We start from the raw sequence: 20,214 nt of genomic DNA, 5'->3' as shown, positions 1-20,214 counted from the left end.
AGATAAATGTTCTCAATTCTAAGAAAGTCACAGGGAAAAAAATAGATGGAAAAAGAAACAATTTGAGCAACCACATATCTCATATAACAAAATCCAGGGTGATAAAAGCCAAGACCTCAAAAGCCCCAACACCCCCTCTATTGGCAATGGCAATTAGACAAATTTTGTGATAACCATATTTCAAAACCTAGATCTAATAGATCAAAAAGAATGGATTTTTACTGGGGAGGAAAAATTCTATTGTAAAAGGTGTACACTCATCTGCCTCTCTCTCTCTCTCTCTCTCTCTCTCTCTCTCTCTCTCTCTCTCTCCATCTCTCTCTCTCTTTCCTGTCTTCTGTTGGAAGTTATGAAGAAGTAAAAGCATGTGTTGTGTTAGCCAAAGATTTGACCTGTTATCTCATAAAATAGGATGTATGCCTCACAGCCAAGAACTCGGTCCAGGCTAACCTCGTTTACGCAGGCGTCACTTGCATAATACCAAACAGAAGCCTCTTCCTCAGCTTCCCCATTCCTCCTCTTCCTGTTGCCCCCTCTAACGTATGCAACATAATGGCCTCCTCTCATAGATCCCGAGTGCTCCACGACCCCGACCAACCGATATTTACACTTGTCCCTATCTGCACACCTGGGAACATAAAACAATAAGGTGTTAATGTTGTATTACCGTACAATTGTTCAAATTCAGTCACTGCTAATCATCAAATCCTCAGTCAGCTTTCATATTGGTTGAACTCTCCAACAAACCCGAAGGTAAACTATTATATCATTTCAGTATGCATCTGTACCCACCATAGTATAACCAAGAAGGAAATAAGTTACAACTGAGGATCTATACATGATATAAAAAACCAGTGGTGAATACTGCAGCCTCGGCCCCCAGCCTCGGCTCGGGGGCACTATGGAAATGTACTCTCACTTGGTGAATTCTGTGCACTGGTGTCAATAGTGTATGAAACTCCACATGGCGAAAAAACAGTATAAGCCATAACTCTTCGTGTTCATGAAACACCCATGAGCTATAACACAGCTTGGGCGAATCAAAGTTTTCAATGCAAAGTTTTTCTTTGTATACACCCTCACCATTTTCTCAGATCGGGTTCTCGATTATTATATTTTTCTTTAAACGTTTTCTTTGATAGTGTGAAATTTAAGAGTTTTTAGCCTCATAACAAAGGATCTACAAAAAGCTTCTCCAATTGCTAAGGAGAGTACAAAAGTTACGTTAATGGAAAAGTGGAGATTAAATGGAAGTGCAATTATCAGAATCAGAGATAAAATGCAGTGGAATGATGATGGTCAGAGTCGTGATTTCATTAGCAATCATAAAACAATGACAATGCTGTCACCTTCCACGATCATCGTCATTCTACCGGTAAATTCAAGATCATGATAAGAGTGCTCCAAGGTTCCATATTATGGTGCCTATACCATTGAAGCGCAGCTTCTGATCTGATAATAAGTTGGACAAAGAGGAGCCTATAGATCTAGTCTAGTCAACAACAGTGGTTATGAAAATTTTACGTTGTGTTTTGCTTACCATCAGCATCCACCAAAGCTGGCCTTTCAAAGTAACCTTGTATAGTTTGATGCAAATTCTAAGAATCTACAAGCACTTCACTTAGAAAGCAACATGGAGTAAACATGCCATTTGGGTGTACTGATAAACATTAACAAAGTGTATGGCAAAAAGGTCCTTTGAATGGATATGAGAAGAGGTAGCAGTTGGCAAATTGATATTTTTATCCAGGTTAAAAGGATGTAAGCAATCCTTTTGGGGAATTGAAAAAAATGTGTTGTGCAACAGGATAAAAGGATGAAGTTGGTACCTAGTATCCATGTATGGTTTGAGATCAATTGTTTCCTTGAATTTGACGTGGCCGTTCAATTTACTATAACGACCCCGAGCATCTGGACTGAACCTCTTTATATGAATTGTCAAGATAGGAGGGGCCTTGTGAATGAGAAACCTCTTTGTTGCATCTCTTTTCACATACACAATTGTTGAATCAGAATTCATCTCACAATCCTCACTTTTTTCTGGTTGGTTCTCGGCAGATATTTGTGAACTCAAGGGCTCAATATTAGTTTTTGCAAGTCCCGTGCCTTTAGGATCATCGTTGGAAAGATAAGACCTGGATTTATCATCCGAATTCTCTTGATTGCTGGTGTTATTACAACCTGAAGAATATGCTAGGCCAGGATTCATATCTATGTCAACCTTAGCTTCATCTTCATTCAAAACAAGAGAATCCATCTTGCCTTTCTGGTAATTGACAGGTTTTGTGCAATCTCGACCGGAGCAATCTGCATTTTCTTTCAAATTCGAGCTTTCGCTGCTACTATGACTGATAGAACCATTTATTAAGTTCATATTTCTTTGATTCTTTACTTCAACTGAAGAGTCCACGTTGAAACTAGATATATCACCCCCTACATCAGTTTGATATCCATTTGCTACAGCTTTGCGAGCAACTTTTGATTGCTTCTTCATTTCCAACCTTTGTTGTTGTAGCCTTTTTGAGCATTTCTCACAGTTAAATCCATTTTCGTTGGACAGAAGTTCTGGCTTCGTGAAATAAGTTAGACAACTCTCCACAGAGACGGGAGCATTAGTATTATCGACTTCCTCGGGCTCAGACTCGCTAACAAAACTACTCTCTGCAACTTCATTTGTGGCGGAGGGCCTCGCAATGGGCCCTATGGGGATTTCAGGCTCATCAAACATATCACCAAGGCCAAATCCCTCAAAATCATCTTGAGCACATCCCAAAATTGATGAGGAAGCCTGATCATCTGCTTTTGCTACTTCAGCAGTGGAGCTCTCTTCCTTGTAAGGGAGCAGCAAAACTTCAGAGGCTTGAACCTGTAAAGGGGATTCATCCCACGAATTCACTGAAGAAAAATCTGGTCCTTGATTGGGTTCATTGTGAAGGGTTGACACCTGCATACCCGACCCAGAGATGCTTTGTGAATCGTCACTGATAAATACTTCGACTTTATTTTTAGACTCCTGAGTAGTGGAAATATCACAATTTTCGACAGTTAGTTCTGGTCCAAGGAAATCCATCCACGTCAAATTATCTGAAGCACATTCTCCTCCATTCTCAATCAAAACTTCTTTTTCAGGCTCTTTAACATCTGAGACATTCTGAGAACTTAAAGTCTTCTCCGTGATGGTAGTTGTACTACTGGTGGCGCTGGCCTCTGATGCAAGGGAAAGCTCATTACTGGATGATGGGAGCGAGGCAATTTGAACTGGTACAACATCTGAAGGCTTGCCAGTTTTACGAATCGTCTTTCCACTACTCTTAGGTGGCACTTTTGTCTTCTTTGCCCGAGAGACTGGTTGGACCTTTTTGGCCAGAGGTTTCTTCATTGGAACGGGAAGAGAAAGATCGAGAAATGGTTCATAAACTGTTGATGTGTGGCCACATTCTTTGCAACATACAGCACTTGATATTTTCCCCCCAAACATCTCATCAACAAAAGAAGGAGTGGGATTTCCAGACATTCTCTCTTCCTTAGACTTTGTCATCTTCCTCGAAGACAGCTCTTCAGTAGACAATCCATCAAGCAGGGCATGAAGCAATTCATGACTGTCGTGTTGCTCATATCCTTTGAACTGAGGGGCTTTGGAAGAGATGCAGCCAAAAACCGATCTTGGGTTTATTGAACCTTTCATTCTACCTTCCATTCTTGCTTCTATAAAGATCTTCTTCAAGGCTATAGTTAGAGGTCCAACACATTCTTCCAATTTCATAAAATGATCTCTCAACATATCAATGGCCAAGATATTTTGAAGGATTGAATTGAAAAAACAAGTGTTACCTAGATTAATCAATCCTTTTACAACATAATGATTTCTTCCGTCCAGATCACTTAACATTGAACATTCTGATTTAGTTGCAGCTGTAACTTCACTGCTTGAATGCCATGTGTTCTCAATGTCCACAGGCGAGGCTTTGATCGATTGATCCCTAATTAATTTCACCACGTTAGACAAGCCATCATTTTGTTCACCATTCTCATCAGTTTTCTCTACTGGAAGTAATTTGTTGCAAGAGAAACACCATCGAAGCTGCGGGTTTTCAAACTGAATCACCACAGGGTGTCGAGTTTGCCTGACATGTCGAACGGCATGAATCTGAGAGTTGGTAGGAAGTCCAATACCTCCACAGGCATAATGGCCACACTGCAAACAAATCCAAATTGCTTTGGCATCAGGTTTTACATCCACAGAAGTTCCCCCTTTTTTCTTCCCATGTTTAGCCTTCCCCTTACTCCCCCTTCTATCAGCTGAACTGTCTTGACAATCTTCACAGCTAATAGGTTCCGAGGACGCAAGTTTCGATGATAACTCTTTGAAATTAAAGCATTTATCAAGGTGCTGGCATTGGCTTCTCTCCTTAACAACTGATACATCCTCAACAGCAATCTCCACCGTTGGGCTGCTTCGCTGGGGCACCTTCCTCGGTGAACTTGAAGATACCCGCTTCTCTTTCAGAGGGGCTCGGTTGTTCTTCTTCTTAACTTTCTTCCCCATGGTTCCCTGAAAACAGATTCTGAGATACTACTAGAAACAAATGAAGCAAAAATTGTCCGTAACATAATCAAATCAAACAAAATCTGCTACCACAACAACAACAACAACAACAATAATAATAATAATAAAAGACCCCACCCCCTCGAAATCGAACAATCGCGAGGAACTTCAGAATCAGCCATCCCTGTAACTTATACACAATCCATAGAACCTACAGGCGCATCATCTTCTAATCCTAACGAAGATCCAGAACAATATTTCAAATTGAAAACGGTGGGCAAGAGCTTCTTCTGAACAATCACAGAGGTCAAGACAAAATAAGAACCGAAGTCGAAATCCTGTACCTTTTAGATATGAAGAGAACCAAGACTGCTGATGAAAATTTACAGCGAAACCAGCAATCACATGAGGAAATGGAGATTGAAAAATTCAAGAACAATGCTTCAAGATCTCGAGAGATTGAGAAGGAGGGAGAGAAGCCTGCACATTCCCGCTGCTGCTACTAAAACTCTTCTTAATCTGGCCGATGAAGATGGCTCTAAGCGTCGGATTAGTGAGGCCTGAGGGCTTCTGATGAGAGGAGAGAGAAACGGAGAGTCTCAGCAGCAGAGAAATAGTAATAAAAGGGGGTGAGAATATTTAAATAAATTGGCTCAATTAATAATTTCGTTGGCAAATTATAATTATTTTGTACACGTAAATTTTTTATTTTTATACTTTCAATAAATCTTAATTTAATTATTTAAAATTATTTTTATTCTCAAAATTTATATTAAAAAGGCTATAAATAATAAATTTAAAATTGATTGGAAATAAGTGGATGATATTTTAAATTATATATTATTTTACATATTAGTAATATTTTATTTTTTTTAATGATTAAGATCTTTTTTTTTTTTTTAAAGATACCATCGAACTAAACTTTCAAATTTAAAAAAACAATTTAATCCCTAAATATTTTTTTGCATAGTAAATTGGTAAATTTTAACAATTCAAAAGTTTAATTTAATATATTTTTTATTAAATGAAATTTAAAATCCTATTTTCAAATTAATTTTTAAAGAATTAATTTAATTTTTTTAATTTTTTAAAATTTAAAGAGTTGAATTCATTTAAGATTTAGAATATTCCAACCCTAAGAAAATTTCAATGAGTTCATAATCTAAGATCCTCCTAACTTCGAGGTTTGAGGACGTCAATAAAGTTATTTGAATCGAGAAAATATGGTTGTTGCTACTACTACAGATTCTTAGATGAACAACGAAAAAACATCTTCCCATCTCATTTTCATCCATCTAACGGTTATAAATATGACAACTACAATTTATTGTAAGGATCGCTCAAGAACGTACACTCGATCAAGATGAACATAGAACAGGAGAGAGAAAATTCGAAGAGGAATATTAGCTAAAAAATTTATTGATGACTTCAGGTACGTACAACAAGACAAAAGACAGAATACAGAGAACAGAGAATAGAGGACGAAGAAAGGAAGAAAGTATGTTTTGTAAGCACAGGATGTATACAGGATTTCAATTTACTAAATATAGCTTATAGGAGGCTCAATATCCCAATATCTATCACCCCACATCAGAACTTAAAAGAAAAAGTACCTATGATCTAAGCCATAACCTGTCAAGTTATTCTCAATTTACACGTCTTGTGGTCTTGTATGGCAGTGGGGCAAAAAGACTAGAATTTCTAACCTGGAGGATGCTGTATTGTATCGTGTTCGGCTACGGTGCTTTCGTTTCGTTTCGTTTCGTTTTTTTGGTGGCACTTCAAACTGGCTAGCTGCTTCTGTGAATGCTTAAGGATGAGCTTCGCCAGCAACGTTTCTTTGACACATCCTGAAAACAAAGCCATCAAGAATGGATTGACAACGACTAAAAGGCAGGCAAAATTTTAGAATTGCAGAGCATTTATGGTTTTTCTTGGACCGAGTTGAATGATAAAATAAGGTTTCATTCTACAATGCATTGATCTGTTAGATTTGTTAAACAATACATTAGAAGAAGGTATAGATCTTGTCGAGGATTGTTGGGAGGGGAGTCTCACATCGGCTAATTAAAGGGTTGATCGTGGGTTTATAAGTAAGGAAGACATCTCCATTGGTACGAGACCTTTTGGGAAAACCAAAATCAAACCCACGAGAGCTTATGCTCAAAGTGCACAATATCATGCCATTGTAGAGAGTCGTGATTTCTAATAGATCTATGCACGTAGCGTATTAATAATATCAACTGAAGATTGGTTAATGTACCTTAGAGGATGGAGGCAATGGAGCCTGCAGAGCTGCCATTCCAGGATCCGACAGCACCTTCGTTATGTTTTCTAAAAGTTGCAATTGATTGTTCTCCTTCTCTTTTTGCTCCACAGATAACTTGAGCTTTTCTCTTTCCTCTTGAACAATCTTCAACCTTCCTCTAAGCCACTCAACTTCATTGCCGATTTTCGACCTTTCATAATCGACAGCAGACATCGAGTTTCTACGCAATTCAGAACGCAAGGAATTGCTTCGAGAACGAGCCATTGGTGGAAATCTTCCAGTGGCATCTGAGCTGCTTCTCGTGATGTCTAGTCCATTCTGCAACGAACTGAAGGATGAACTATCACAATTAACTGGAATACTCGAGCTACCATTAACCGATGTTTCTTTACGAGCATTAGCACTTGCTTCATTGGGCATTCTAGCTTCATCTTCAATGACATGAATATCATGAGGACAGGCATCTGTATCATTCACAGATTTGAAATCTCTTGTCCACTGCTTTTGATGGTTCCCATGCTTTTCCAAATTATACTCAACACAAGGAAGAGCTATTTCCGCAAATGCCAACCCGTCAAATGAATCGTCGTAAACTTTTTCTTGTTCATCAGCAGTCAATTCTGTGCACTGCTCGACCTTATCTAGGCCATTCGACACATTGCTTTTCGGATATGGCTCCAGTTCATTTACTTCTCCTGGTACAATGTATACATTTTTATCTTCCACCATGCCCTTTCCTTGTAACTCGTTGTCAATCTCTTCACTAAGCTCGAAATTATCGGCAACTTGGTGCAACAACACGCCACTAGCTTTCGCAGCATCAGCGAATTCATCCGCTTGAATCGAAGGGGACTCTTCCCCGAACTCAAAAGTTAAGTTTCGTGACTCCACTGATGGTAACTCATGAGATTGCTTGTCTGTAATGGATCCATTGATGCATTCAAGCCATGGGGGTGTAAATTCAGAGTCAAGCATATCAACACTCACTCCATCATTATCAAAGAAACTTTTCCTAAAAGCTTCAACTTCCTTCTTCAGGAAATGCATTTCCTGCTCTCTCCTCACTAGAATTTCTTTAAGAATACTCATTTCCTCAGCATCATAAGCAGTTTTCTCCTCTATCAACCTCTGGTATTGCCTAGCCTCCATTTCTATTTTAGCCTTCTCCTCTTGAAGACGTAATATCATAGCCATGGCCTCATCAGCAGCAGTGGCAGCAGCGCTTCTCTCTTTCTCGAGCTCCAGGTACAAGGTAGCGCGAGCTTTCTGCTCTTCTTCGAGTGATTGTGCCAATAGTTTGATTCTATCACTCTCATTACCATCCAAGCATAACTCCCCTCTGCAGTTGTTCCTAGCCTCTTCAGCAGATGCTCCATACATCTCTGCGCATATTTTCTCATCATAAGAATCATCTAGTTCGAGATCGGGAAATACTTTATATTGATTGCTGTTGTCTAATGAAGCCTCCCCTTCATCTACAATGTTATCAGAACACCAAGATTGCAGTTATCACCATGAAAAATTATGAAGAAAATGCAAAATTTCTCTTACAAGGAAACTTAAAACTTCCGTTAGAAAACACTGATACTGCTTGGCCACTTTTCCCTTTCAGGGCCGAGGCCCCCCTCAATCGGTTCTAAGAAGGAGGACCGCGCCCTGAATCAATCAATAAGCTTTTTTATTTGATTGAAGGGAAAAATTACTATTTATTAGCTTAGCTAGCGTAAATAAGGAACAAAGTAATGAGCAAAACCAAATAAAAACAAATTTTTGCTACAATCTTCACGACATTCACTTGAAAATTCAAAATATCAGACTTGTCAAACGGAAATTCTCCCAAACATCAAAATTTATGATCTCAACGTCCAAGATGCATATTCGAAACATATTCGGTTTCCAATACCGAACTTTCCAATCAATCTCCAAAAACAGTTAAGGGTCCTAAGCATAATGCATAAATGCTACACTACAATAAAAATGAAGTTCAGAAGACACAGAGTTATCAGCCATTTGCTATCCTAATAAGCTCATAGCTGCCATGAAAAGGCAATTCAATTCGCATAAATGATCATGACTTTTTAAGTTGATCTAACAGGGAAAGAATGACAAATGGTACACATTAAATTTCATTACCTCCAGTATCAACAGAAAAGAAGCCATCCTCGTTATTGTTATCCCCAAATCCACAGAAGCTTGAAGGAGAATGACAAAGGTCTTCCAGTTCCACATCCGACTGAAAAACGTCATTCGGAGACACTGATGCAATCTTCCTGCCACCCACACCGCATTTATAATGCGATTCGTTGACATTGAGAACGTCTCCATAAATCATACCTCGAGGTGATCTGGTTTTAAACCAGGAATCACCTGATGCTTCACCTTCGAATTCAACACACGCCTCCTTCGCATTCCTCTCGTGCACCGACATCGACTTAAAACAACATTTTGGCTCTTGATCCCACATGGAATCCAATGGGAACTTTTCTCTAGTTGAATGTAGGACTGAAGATATTCTTTTGGACGAACAATCCACTAGCAACTTTTGGAAGCAGTGATCACTACCAAGGTTCCCAAATAGTCCATCACAAGGGCAAGGCAGACATGACCCAAACAGCGCCAGAAATTTGGATGTAAAGAAAACAAGACTCGTTGCACATAATAAAAGAAAAGCTATACCAAGATCAAGAAACGCAGCCACTAATCCATTAAATGTCCACAGTTGTACAGCTTCACAAGCCATTTTCCACAAGAATAACTTCAACGTCCAATGCTATCCAATCAAACAAATACGAAAAACTACTTTTCTAGTCACTAGACGAACAGAAATAAGATTGAAACCATGAATCAAGCTACAAAAAACAACAGAATAGAAAATAAACCTCGTTTTCGCCGGTGAAAAGTTCAGAAAATCGAACGAGTCCCTTACTGAATCTACAATTCAGAGCTACAACTTTCACTTCGAAATCTACATCCAACCGCAAACTTCACTCCACCACAGTGAGCATCACTGGTCGCAAATGGAAATCACAAAAACTTAAACAGAGGAAGAATAAAAACCGAACAGAAATCAGCGTTTCTTTCGAACTTCCATAAGCTTTCAACTCTCAGCAACTTCACAACAATATGCTTCCGATAACGAAAACAATTAAATTAGTAGATGAAAATGAAAAATCGGAAAGTTAAATGGAAAAGAAAATCAAATGATTCAATGGTGGCGGTTTCCACTTTCGATTTCTCGAGTATAAAAACCCTACTAACTTTCCATAAAAGTCGATTTAGTAACGTCGTGTGAGGTGGAGGATCATGATGCTGAGGAAAATGGGATGAGAAATACAGAGAAGTTTTGAAAATAAAAAGAAAAAGAAAAAGAAAAACGAGCTGAGTGAAGCTGAGTCGATTTAATCTGTATATTTTTCATGCCAGATGCGGCGCCGGCGGGATTGCCACGTGGCTTTAAGTTTCTTAATGATCTTGACGATTAGTCCACGCCCTCTGAGCGCGTGACACGCTAATGAGAGGACTGAGATTTAATTATCTATTTTTTAAATATATATATATATATATATATATATATATATATTTATTTATTTATTTATTTATTTATTTATTAATTATACGAAATACTCCAAAAAAATATTAAAATATTTTTTTTAGTTGTGAGTGGAAGATTCCAACTTTTGACTTTATTCAGTATATAATGCCTCAAATATATGTTTAATTATGTCAATTATTTCGTATAACATATTAAAACTATTTGTATAATCCATTAATTAATATTTTTTTCTACTAAATTATATCCAATTTAAGCAAAATTTAAAAGTAATTTATAAATACGTTAGACATAAAATTAAAAATTAAAAATTTATTAGCAAAAAGTAAAAATTATTTGTAAAAATTATAACAACATGGAATTGAAAGTTATTTATTTTCATTATTTTCTAAAAAAAAAAAAAGGAAAGAGTTAGACTAGTAGTAGTATTTTCATATGATCCCTACATTTTTAGTTATTTGTATTTTCACGTGCATTAAATACTTAAGTCATAAATATTTAATGTTTAATTCATTAGAAAAGCTTAAAATGTAACCAGAAATAACAATGACGAGGGCAACGTAAAAAAAATATTTTTTTTTAATTTAGTAACGGTATGGATGAGAGACCTGTCTATCAAATTTTTAACAAATTTTTAAGACAATATAGTTTAATTGGTGAAGACATTGGCTTAAAAACGATGGTTTATCATCCATACAATTATCTCGATTAATTGAACTACGTTCATATTACATAACATAATGACAATAAGAATAACATTATGTAATATAATTCAGAACATTACAATTACAATACACCAAATGAAATAAACAAACATTCAGTTATGAATATGACATATCAGCCTGACCTTATTTTTGAAGCCGCCGTCTTTCATGTCTATACGATGTCTTGATGTCCCATAACTTCATTCGAGAGAGAGGTCATCATCCGTGTCAATTCCAACCCAGTTAATGAAACCAAATAGAAACTCCCTGAAATTCACCTTCCCACTGTTGTTCCAGTCCATTTCTCCTGTATCAATCAACAAAAGTGGAAAATCAATACAAAAGCACGGCTTTGTATCAGAAGATTCAACTAAAATGCCTAGTTTGTAAAAGAATAGAGACCAAAATGAATCGAGGTTGAAGTACGAGAACCAAAATAAACATTTTGAAAGTAGAGGAACTAAAATGGACTAAAGTCAAAATAAGGAAGTTTAATGTGTATGAAGGTGTATTTGACGCCTTGTTTGATCAGATATGTTTAAATTGTCTAGAACGATTTGTTAAACGAAAACGGAGAATCTTTAATGAAGGGAGGAATACGAAATCTAGTCTTTGTAATGCGTGCAGGGGATCTCTCGAATGGAGAAGCCTCGTTCAGAGCCTTGACCATTTCTTTCTTGTTGAGATTGCCATCACCATTTTTATCAAGAAATATGAAAGCTTGGATTATGGTGTCAAAAGTTGCTTCAAGTTGAGGTGAACCCAGCTTTGATTTCTGTAACAAACATCCTGGATGGTTATGCCCAAGAATAACAAACAGATTGAAAACTGAATGAAAAGTTTGTGCTTACGGTGGGCGAATGCTGGTCCTTGAGGAGATAAATGAGACATAGAAGAACGATAAACTCGTTGAACTGTATTCCAGAACTTCCATCAATGTCACAAGAGTGGAAAAGATCCTCAACTTCGTCCTCGGTCATATGCATTTGCAGCTGCTGTAAGCATTTCTTGAGTTCTTCGCGATCGATGCTTCCATTGGAATCTTCATCTGTGAGAGACAGAGAGAGAATGTGAGAAAATCCAGAGCAGGAGAATCTCAAAAAGAGTGATACAGCTGAAATAAAGCTCACCATACTGTTCAAATACACCCCTGATGTTTTGTAATCCCTCTCTGAATTGGGGAAATCTCAAGATTATGCCATTTAATGACTTGAAATTGTCATGTCCAGCTAAATTTCTTTTGACTTCAACCATTTTTCTTCCAAGCTTTTCATCTATTCTGTTATATTTATTTGATGAACTGCAGCACAAAAACATGTTTCCAACTTTGGACATGATGGCTAGAAGGAGACGTTCCTTTAGAGTAAAAGATGAGAGAAAATCAATGTGTGCCTGACAAGTCAAATGAAAACAAAATCAGCATATCCTATGAACAAAATAGCAATTCCAGAAGTTGTCAAACAGCCAAAAAAAGACTTGAGAATGGAAAATAAGCATTTAGGTTTGCTAAAGTAGTGATATATTTGAATTTACTGTAACCTATCCACTTAAACTTTCGGGTAGATTGATGATTTAACATGATATTAGAGTAAGAAATCTTGTGTTTGAACTCCTATAATGTTATTTCCTTCCCAATTAATATTGATTTTCACTTGTTGGATGTTCTACAAATTTTGAAGCCAACAGGTGAGAAAGTGGTAAAGTATTTACATGATTAAATTGACCATAACCCATAAGCTTAAGCTTTTGGGTAGATTTGTGATAGCAAGGAACTGAGCATCCTAAGAACAATACAAGTTGCAACGTTAACTGTTGCTTGCCTATGAAAATGGAAAAGAAATGCTATATATGCAAACATTTCTGAAGTATCTCTTATGATCATCACTACTTCCCATCCACTTGAAACGTGGATAAGAACTTCGGATATGCTCCAAAGTTTCTTTCTGGTTGTTGTTTAACAAATTAAAACAAAAAACGAAAAAGAGTAGGATTGCATCAATACATTCTAATAAGGGAAAGAAAAATCCAGTAATCCATCCTTTCCCAAAGCCTGAGACACGAGATTTCCCTCCAAATTATAGGCTACTTACATCGCTTGTAAATCGCCTTCTTTCCAAATTTCTAGCTATCTATCCTTTTGCGTGTTTCTTACTCTCAGACGTTTGCCCTATCGATTGTGAACAACCCTGCTATACAATTTCAGTTCGAGGTTTCGACCAGATACTCATGTTCACAACAAATTCCAAGATTAACTTAACGTAATCCCAAAGAAATCATTCAAAATGCTATTGAACATCAAATTTAACCCCTAGATTGCACCGTCAATCGGCACGATTAACAGATAAATCGACGCAAACGACGCGCAACATTCAACAAGGCAAATAATTCTGTTTTTCAACACACAACAAAATACAGAACTTACATAGATAATTTCACACAAAATAGACTCCAAGACGACGAACAGATTAAATTCTTTTACGCGGAAGTACTGCAAAATAAACAAAAAAAATAAAACACTCCGTCTGTTCCTCTGCGATGAATTGAATGAGCATCGAGTAGCAAGAACAAAAAGACTGAGCGAAAGAGACAACATGGACTCTGAAGAAAAAGAAAGCTGTACTCACCAGATGAATCTTCCATGGAAACACTGAGAAGAAAGCTCGTCTGAAGTTCGGCGGAGGATATAGGAAACGAAAAAGCAACGGAGAGAAGACAAATGGAACGGGTTTCGCTTTGGTCTAAAGTGGAGATGCCATTATGGGTTTCTTTGACAACAGAGCAGCTCTGCTCACCTATAATCCTAAATGCTTATGCTTTAAATATCTTAACTTTAATAAATATATATATATATACCACACACATAAATTTTGTATTTTTTTTTTATATATATAGTTAATATTTTTATTTATATTACAACTATATTTAAAAAAATACCAATTAAAAGTAGCATTAACACTGCATAAACAAATATTATTATTGTCATGACTAAAACTGTCTATCGATGCCTTATAAATTATTTAAAGAAAAGCATGACAGTTAAAAAGATGTTGATCTTTTTCAATTAAGCTTCTATTGGCACGGGCATCTAAGAGATGTCGATCTCATGGGGACTTTGCCTCGGTGAATATTCCTGTATTACCCCTTATTAGTCCTGAGGGACGGAGGAGACTAGGTTAGTCGAAAGATAATTATCGGTTCAAGGATACAAGGTGCCCCTGTTTTTCCAGAGTAGGAAGGGGTAGAGAAAATACATCGGGCCAATGTTCGAGTACCAGACACTACGACACTAAAGTAACCCATGTCATACTCATAGAAAAAACTCGAGCGACCTTCAATAAAAGAGTACCTGACCCGACAAAGATTCTCATTCTGGGTGGAGAGACAATGATTAGAAAGGTAATGAATTTTGTGTTAATCGACAAATCTTTAAAAGTAACAATGAAATATCACTCCGCGAATACTTGTTGACGGTTTTCAACGACCAACACAAACTCGAGCAATACTTTGGTATATTCCCGAAAAAAAAAAAGTCGAGGTAAGTAGCGTCGGTGGCTTTAATGTAAGAATAACTTTTGAAATTGACCATTTTGCCCTCCATGTTAAGTTAGAGATGTAAATGAAGATCAAAGAAGCCAAAAGCGTCTGATTACGAAGAATTTACAAGCCACAAAACAGATTGTATAATACTTTCATTACAGAAGTGAACAAGAGAGCAAGTAGCTCAGAAGAAAAGGCTGTACTTTTTAAGGCAAAGTCCTAATTTTCATCTCATCATCCATTCGACATCGTGTCGAGCATTGCCCTCGAGCGCCATTGAATCTCCATGACTAAAAACTGGTCTCGGTCTCTTCATTCCGGTGGTAGTTGATCCTACTCCGATCGGGGAAACCGGGCTTCCAGCTGATGTCAAGCAGCTATCCATCGAGCAATCGCCTACTCGAGGCATAACCGTAGGAGCCTTTGGATTTTCTAGAGCAGCAGCAAGTTCTGAAAAGGGAAGCACTTTTTGAGCCTCCAAGGGTGCCATCTCTTTAGACTCATTGCCTACTTTCATTGCAAGTTCAGAGAGCTCTTCTCGTACAGCTTCGAGTCCAGCAGATGCTGCAGCCTGATCGCTCAATGCTCGACACGCCCGCTCGAGTATCGACTGCAAGTATTTTCCTTGTGCTTCAATGCGAAGTTGAAGTCGACGCTGCACCTGCGCTTAAAGTAAAAGAAGCATGGACTTGAAAATGGAAAACAGTGAGTTTTATAAATCTTCTGTGAGATCCCACGTCGGTTGGGGAGAACGAAACACCCTTTATAAGAGTGTGGAAACCTCTCCCTAGTAGACGCGTTTTAAAAACCTTGAGGGGAAACCCGAAGGGGAAAGCCTAAAGAGGACAATATTTGCTAGCGGTGGGCTTGGGCCGTTACAAATGGTATCAAAGCCAGACACCGAGCAATGTGCCAGCAAGGAGGTTGTTCTCCGAAGGGGGTAGACACGGGTGGTGTGCCAGCAAGGACACTGGGCCCCCGAAGGAGGGTGAAGTTGGTGGGGGTCCCACATTGATTCAAGAAAGGAACAAGTGCCAGTGAGGACGTTGGGCCCTGAAGGGGTGGATTGTGAGATCCCACATCGGTTGGGGAAGAGAACGAAACACCCTTTAGAAGGGTGTTGTGAAAGCCTCTCCCTAGCAAACACGTTTTAAAAACCTTGAGCTGAAGCCCGAAAGAGAACGCCCAAAGAGGATGGAGAAAGCCCGTTACAAATTCGAGTTTCTTCAGGAAGAACGAACGAGCGACTAACCTCAAGCTGCTCGTGCAGCCTTCTTTGAACCTCCATCTGTGCTCGTAACGCCTCAGTGACTTGGAAACTACTGTTCGAAAAACAAAACTACTCAATGCAAGACATATATAGAGCATGGAAAACCATTACGTAAAACGAAAAAGTCGAGCATACTCGTTTAAATCTCGAGCTATTATTTTCGATGATGGCGATGATGACGAACTTGTTTCTTGACTTTCTGCAATGCAAGAAGCTGAAAGGCCATATCTATGAGTTGTTTAAGCTTCACACAGACGATATACAGCAAAAAACCGAAACCGGTGGTTCGGGTACGTCGATGTATGATTCTCTAAATAAAAAAGAGTAAGCATGCCCCACAGTTTGAACTATTTGCTACTTCATTCCATACAAAACAAGAAAAGGAAACTGCCAAGTCCTAACTGTTTTGAAGAGGAAGTTCGTACCGTCCTTCGAGTTCTCCGTCGATTCCTTGAACGATTGCTTCCCAAGCCGATATTTCTGCTAGCACAAGGCATCAAGAAAACATATAATGTAAATATCTACAATGCTCAAGCGTAGACGGTCACTCAACCCAACCCCCGACCCGAATACACAAATAGAACAAAACAAGACGAGTGTCGGGCTCGGCTCGGCCCGGTCGGTATAATGGCGATATGAACAAACCTGGAGGTGTGATTTTAAGTGATAAAGGGTGAGGCCTTTTACTCCCATTGTTCTCATAATTGTTTTTGGGGTTGCCTCTGAAAAGTGTAGAGCAACCAATATCAGCATTTTGACCATTAGGAACAAATCAAATAAGAGAAAGTATCATACAACTCTATAGAAAGAGCAACCAAGACGACACCATGCCTCCGAACTCGACGAGTTTACTCTCTAGCACGTATTAAAACATAATAATCGAACAAGAAACCGATACAAATCGTTCTATTCAGTAACGCAATCGTTTCTTATTGCTAAAGCTTGCATCTTAGCCATATAGAATGTTTATATAACCGAACCCGGTTGGGCGTTCCTGCACACCTGGCATCCTGCAAAAAAAGGCCCCTAACTCGAGCGGAAGTGTTTTCATATTGGGTTTCGATCCTTATTCACTCGCCTGCCTCGATTTGGTACCGCTCTCGCAGCCCGCACCGACCCGATTCCATCCTCCACCCCGATATATGGCAAACTCTCCGTGTTGGGATACCCCCGGGCCAGAAACATTTTTCTTTTCATCTTAACATTTTTCTTTTCATCTTAACTGCACACTTACTCCCTTTTCCATGCCCAACACTTAAGGGAGCAATGAGAAACCTAACTTAACTCAGCTTGTCTTAAATGAAAGAAACTTGAAGGACACCAAATCAATAGACATAAATCTAGTTGTAGGCCACATCTCCCCTCAAGGACACTCTACCCTAAAAAAAGGACAATACTTACTTGCATACCCGTCGGTAGGACGTCGAACTAACTTGTCGACACGGTCTATTTCTATTGCATTTAATAGAAAAGTGGATCGTAGTGAAATCAATATGAACAAAAACCGCTACACTACTCTTTTTACGAGTTTAATAGCAAACTCAATCATTTCTACAGCTCACGATCAAACCGTTACAAATGTTGGAATTTAACCGATAAGAGTACCGACCCGCATGAGCCAAGTACTTGTCTCTAAAGGATAGATATAAGAACACCTCCTCCCACTTCAAGCCATCATTAAGTGACACAATCATTAAAACAGAGACCAAATTGCAGAGAGAAGCAATTACAAAGCAAAAAGAGAAGGGAAAAAAGGTGTACTCACTGTCGGCGCCGCCGAGCTGAGTGACGGCGTCGACGAATCGCTCATGGAGCTCCGCCGTCCATCGGAGGCGTGGTTTGGGATCCGACGTGAGAACCAAACAAGCATCTCCAGGAAGATTCGTTCCGTCTAGAGAACCCTGAAACTTGCCGCCGCCGCCGCCGCCGTCCATCGGCAGCGCCGGAATGGCAGAGTACATTCCTGCCGGTTCCTGTGAAAACCCAGAGAGCATTTTTGCTCCGGCGAGTGAAACAAAAAAAAAAAAAAAAACGAAAATGTGAGAGCCAAAAAATCCACTCCATAAAATTGAACGACCCTTTTGGGTCGGAGCCCCGAAAATGGGTCGAGCAATCAAGAAAAGAAATATATATATGAAATGAATTTAAAAGAGAGAGAAACAAGACAGCGATGTCTGTGCGCAGTCTCTGTCCCAAGTTTTTGTTTTCTTTTTCTCTGTGTTCTGTCTTTGTCAGTATGAGTCTGTGCAAGCGTGGGTAGAAGGCTAAATCAGAAAGGCAACCTGCTGCCATGTGATTGATTTTAGAGCTTCTTTTTTTCTTTGAAAATTCTTTTTAAAATCTTTTAATAAAAAAAAGAAGTGAATTTGAAGAAGAAGAAGAAGAAGAAGAAGAACTTGATTTTGCTGACCAAATCATCCCTCAGAGAAAACACCCACTTTTTCTCTTTCTCTCTCTAGAGCTTGAATCCATGGAAATCCATGGCGTCCATGGAATCTTTTTTGCTTTTTAAACCCAAAAAATAATAAAGCTTTACTGAGAGTGGACACATGAGAATTTGGAGCTTTAAGCCGCCATTAATGGAGGAACGACAACCTCTTAATTCATGTTTTTTTTAGTTATATGGTGTTAGCCTCTATTAATATTCTCTTTCTTGCATATATAACGTTTCTTCCAAAAATTTCTCTATGCCCTCATTTTCTAAGACTTTCTTCTTAAACCTAGGCCAAATGCTCGAGTATATGTCGTTTAGCCGTAGGCGACGTAAGAACGAATTAATTTAGCTCACTTGTAGTAAGAAATTTCCGCTGCCATCAAGAGTGCGATTGTGACAAGAGTAGTGAGAGATTTCCACACCTATGCAAGAAATATTTTATTCTCATCTCCAATCTACGTCAGATTTCACAATTCATCCTCTTGTGAGCTAGTGTCAATTTGTAACCACTCCAGCTCATATTTACTAAATATTGTCTGTTTTGACGGGTTAATATATTTTAATTTTGTTTTATATTTATGGATAAGAGAGACATAGCTGGTCCAAAAAGATGGGAGGCCAGCCAAAGCTGGGCGGCCAGGCTGGACCCCTCCATAAAACGAGCTGGTGGTTTATTTATTTTTTTAATTTTATTTTGAAATGTCAAATTGTAAATTTCGATTTTGTCCCCCATTTTTTCGTGACGTCATCCGTTCAAGGTAGGTTTCAGGTGGCTTCGGAAGGGTAAAAAAGTCATTTTGATGACTATTTTTGGAAAAATCTAATAAAAATTAAATAGAAGTTTTTATTAGTTATAATGTTGGTTGGTCGGTGGAGACGAAGAGAGATATTTGAGGCGTGATTGGATTCGTGGATAACCCACTCATAACCGGGATTGCCAATTCCCCGACCTTACTGATTCATGTAACTTCTTTCCTTCTTCTTTGGGACAAAATGGAGAATTGTTTGGCTTATCCAGTGTTTGGTTATTTTTATTTATGACTATCCAAACAGAATTTGCTCTGTTTATTATTATTTTATTTATGACCTCATCCTCGCCCGAGACCAATAGAAAATTAACAAAATTTTAAAATATTTTTATTTTCTTTTATTGTCCCTCCATTAGGGTTTTGATTATTGGGCTCGATGCTAAATGAGTGGTACATGAATACATTAAAATGAGAGCCGTTCTAATGATAGAATGACTAATAAAAACTTAAAAGAACTGAAAATTACTGTGTATCATTAGAACCGCTCTCATACGGATATGGTCTCCATACAAACTGCACCCTAATGAATGACTAATAAGCAAAACACAACGTCAACAATTCTCCTTCCGACCAAATGGTCTGTGAGATATCGTGAGATCCCACATCAGTCTTTCATTTTAAAATCATGAGACTGACGATGATACGACTATAGAACGAGATGCATATTATATACACGACTTCATTTGAAAGTATCCATATATTTTTTTAAAAGTATGATTTTACCCTTTATATTTCATAAATGTATCAGAACAATTATCGAAGTAGAAATCGATTATACTTTTTATGGAAAATAGGTCATATAATGGGCGTGGTAGTCACTTGAAACGTTAAGACGACGTTTGAGTTTCAATTTTTATTATAGGTCGCTTCCATATTATTAAAGTCCCGACATTTTAATGAAATTTTATTTTAAATGTTATTTAAAAATATTTATGAAATGTAAAAATTAATATTGCATATATATTTTTTAAACACAAGAGTTGACACAATATTACCGTAAAAAAATTGTAATAAAGGACTCGTTAATATTTAAATAAAATTTGAGATTAAAATAAAATACCAAAATTATAATTATTTAAGAAAAAAGGGTTAAAA

The 20,214-nt window shown here is 38.0% G+C and overlaps 4 protein-coding genes across 11 annotated transcripts; all 4 read right to left on the bottom strand.

Annotated features, from left to right (window-relative positions):
* Positions 1-42: 42 nt before the first annotated feature.
* On the bottom strand, positions 43-5,157 carry LOC111790918 (ubiquitin carboxyl-terminal hydrolase 2). Its single transcript, XM_023672048.1, has 3 exons — positions 4,891-5,157; positions 1,830-4,552; positions 43-628 (listed from the first exon to the last, which is right to left on the bottom strand). The coding sequence occupies exons 2-3, from the start codon at positions 4,544-4,546 to the stop codon at positions 376-378; spliced, it is 2,970 nt and encodes a 989-aa protein (XP_023527816.1). The 5' UTR covers positions 4,547-4,552; positions 4,891-5,157; the 3' UTR covers positions 43-375.
* A 792-nt stretch (positions 5,158-5,949) lies between these two features.
* LOC111791180 lies at positions 5,950-10,199 on the bottom strand. 4 transcript variants are annotated; one of them, XM_023672423.1, is made up of 4 exons: positions 9,695-10,199; positions 8,949-9,585; positions 6,810-8,290; positions 5,950-6,396 (listed from the first exon to the last, which is right to left on the bottom strand). In XM_023672423.1, the coding sequence occupies exons 2-4, from the start codon at positions 9,553-9,555 to the stop codon at positions 6,337-6,339; spliced, it is 2,148 nt and encodes a 715-aa protein (XP_023528191.1). In that variant the 5' UTR covers positions 9,556-9,585; positions 9,695-10,199; the 3' UTR covers positions 5,950-6,336. The 4 variants fall into 4 exon arrangements, with proteins under 4 accessions (XP_023528191.1, XP_023528193.1, XP_023528194.1 ...); XM_023672425.1 differs by having other exon boundaries at positions 8,949-9,373; positions 9,492-10,198; XM_023672426.1 differs by having other exon boundaries at positions 8,949-9,373; positions 9,695-10,198.
* Positions 10,200-11,035: 836 nt separating this feature from the next.
* On the bottom strand, positions 11,036-13,886 carry LOC111789778 (probable calcium-binding protein CML22). Of its 4 annotated transcripts, none has more exons than XM_023670464.1 (6): positions 13,694-13,868; positions 13,492-13,557; positions 12,200-12,461; positions 11,921-12,117; positions 11,670-11,844; positions 11,036-11,376 (listed from the first exon to the last, which is right to left on the bottom strand). In XM_023670464.1, the coding sequence occupies exons 3-6, from the start codon at positions 12,402-12,404 to the stop codon at positions 11,270-11,272; spliced, it is 684 nt and encodes a 227-aa protein (XP_023526232.1). In that variant the 5' UTR covers positions 12,405-12,461; positions 13,492-13,557; positions 13,694-13,868; the 3' UTR covers positions 11,036-11,269. The 4 variants fall into 4 exon arrangements, with proteins under 4 accessions (XP_023526232.1, XP_023526233.1, XP_023526231.1 ...); XM_023670465.1 differs by having other exon boundaries at positions 12,200-12,425; XM_023670463.1 differs by lacking the exon at positions 13,492-13,557 and having other exon boundaries at positions 13,694-13,886.
* An 800-nt stretch (positions 13,887-14,686) lies between these two features.
* Positions 14,687-18,332, bottom strand: LOC111790071 (protein PHR1-LIKE 2-like). 2 transcript variants are annotated; one of them, XM_023670867.1, is made up of 6 exons: positions 17,642-18,332; positions 16,522-16,598; positions 16,302-16,356; positions 16,012-16,090; positions 15,859-15,925; positions 14,687-15,267 (listed from the first exon to the last, which is right to left on the bottom strand). In XM_023670867.1, the coding sequence occupies exons 1-6, from the start codon at positions 17,868-17,870 to the stop codon at positions 14,833-14,835; spliced, it is 942 nt and encodes a 313-aa protein (XP_023526635.1). In that variant the 5' UTR covers positions 17,871-18,332; the 3' UTR covers positions 14,687-14,832. The 2 variants fall into 2 exon arrangements, with proteins under 2 accessions (XP_023526635.1, XP_023526634.1); XM_023670866.1 differs by having other exon boundaries at positions 15,859-15,928; positions 17,642-18,330.
* Between the last annotated feature and the right edge of the window lie 1,882 nt (positions 18,333-20,214).

The sequence above is a fragment of the Cucurbita pepo genome, chromosome LG03 (assembly GCF_002806865.2).
Source record: "Cucurbita pepo subsp. pepo cultivar mu-cu-16 chromosome LG03, ASM280686v2, whole genome shotgun sequence".
Taxonomy (NCBI): Eukaryota; Viridiplantae; Streptophyta; class Magnoliopsida; order Cucurbitales; family Cucurbitaceae; genus Cucurbita; species Cucurbita pepo.
The sequence above is the reverse complement of the archived record's forward strand: the minus strand, read 5'-3'. Positions and strand labels throughout refer to the sequence as shown.

Bases quoted from the DNA above. Each gene is read 5' to 3' on its own strand.
- LOC111790918 (XM_023672048.1), bottom strand. From the start codon at position 4,546: ATGGGGAAGAAAGTTAAGAAGAAGAACAACCGAGCCCCTCTGAAAGAG. The intron at 629-1,829 runs GTACCAACTTCA...TTATGTTCCCAG, and splicing joins AAACCATACATGGATACTAG to GTGTGCAGATAGGGACAAGT.
- LOC111791180 (XM_023672423.1), bottom strand. From the start codon at position 9,555: ATGGCTTGTGAAGCTGTACAACTGTGGACATTTAATGGATTAGTGGCT. The intron at 8,291-8,948 runs GTAATGAAATTT...ATAACATTGTAG, and splicing joins CTTTTCTGTTGATACTGGAG to ATGAAGGGGAGGCTTCATTA. The intron at 6,397-6,809 runs GTACATTAACCA...CTTTGTTTTCAG, and splicing joins CATTGCCTCCATCCTCTAAG to GATGTGTCAAAGAAACGTTG.
- LOC111789778 (XM_023670463.1), bottom strand. From the start codon at position 12,404: ATGTCCAAAGTTGGAAACATGTTTTTGTGCTGCAGTTCATCAAATAAA. The intron at 12,118-12,199 runs GTGAGCTTTATT...TGTCTCTCACAG, and splicing joins GGGTGTATTTGAACAGTATG to ATGAAGATTCCAATGGAAGC. The intron at 11,377-11,669 runs GTATTCCTCCCT...TGATTGATACAG, and splicing joins CATTACAAAGACTAGATTTC to GAGAAATGGACTGGAACAAC.
- LOC111790071 (XM_023670866.1), bottom strand. From the start codon at position 17,870: ATGCTCTCTGGGTTTTCACAGGAACCGGCAGGAATGTACTCTGCCATT. The intron at 16,599-17,641 runs GTGAGTACACCT...TACACTTTTCAG, and splicing joins TCAGCTCGGCGGCGCCGACA to AGGCAACCCCAAAAACAATT. The intron at 16,091-16,301 runs GTACGAACTTCC...ATGGCCTTTCAG, and splicing joins GACGGAGAACTCGAAGGACG to CTTCTTGCATTGCAGAAAGT.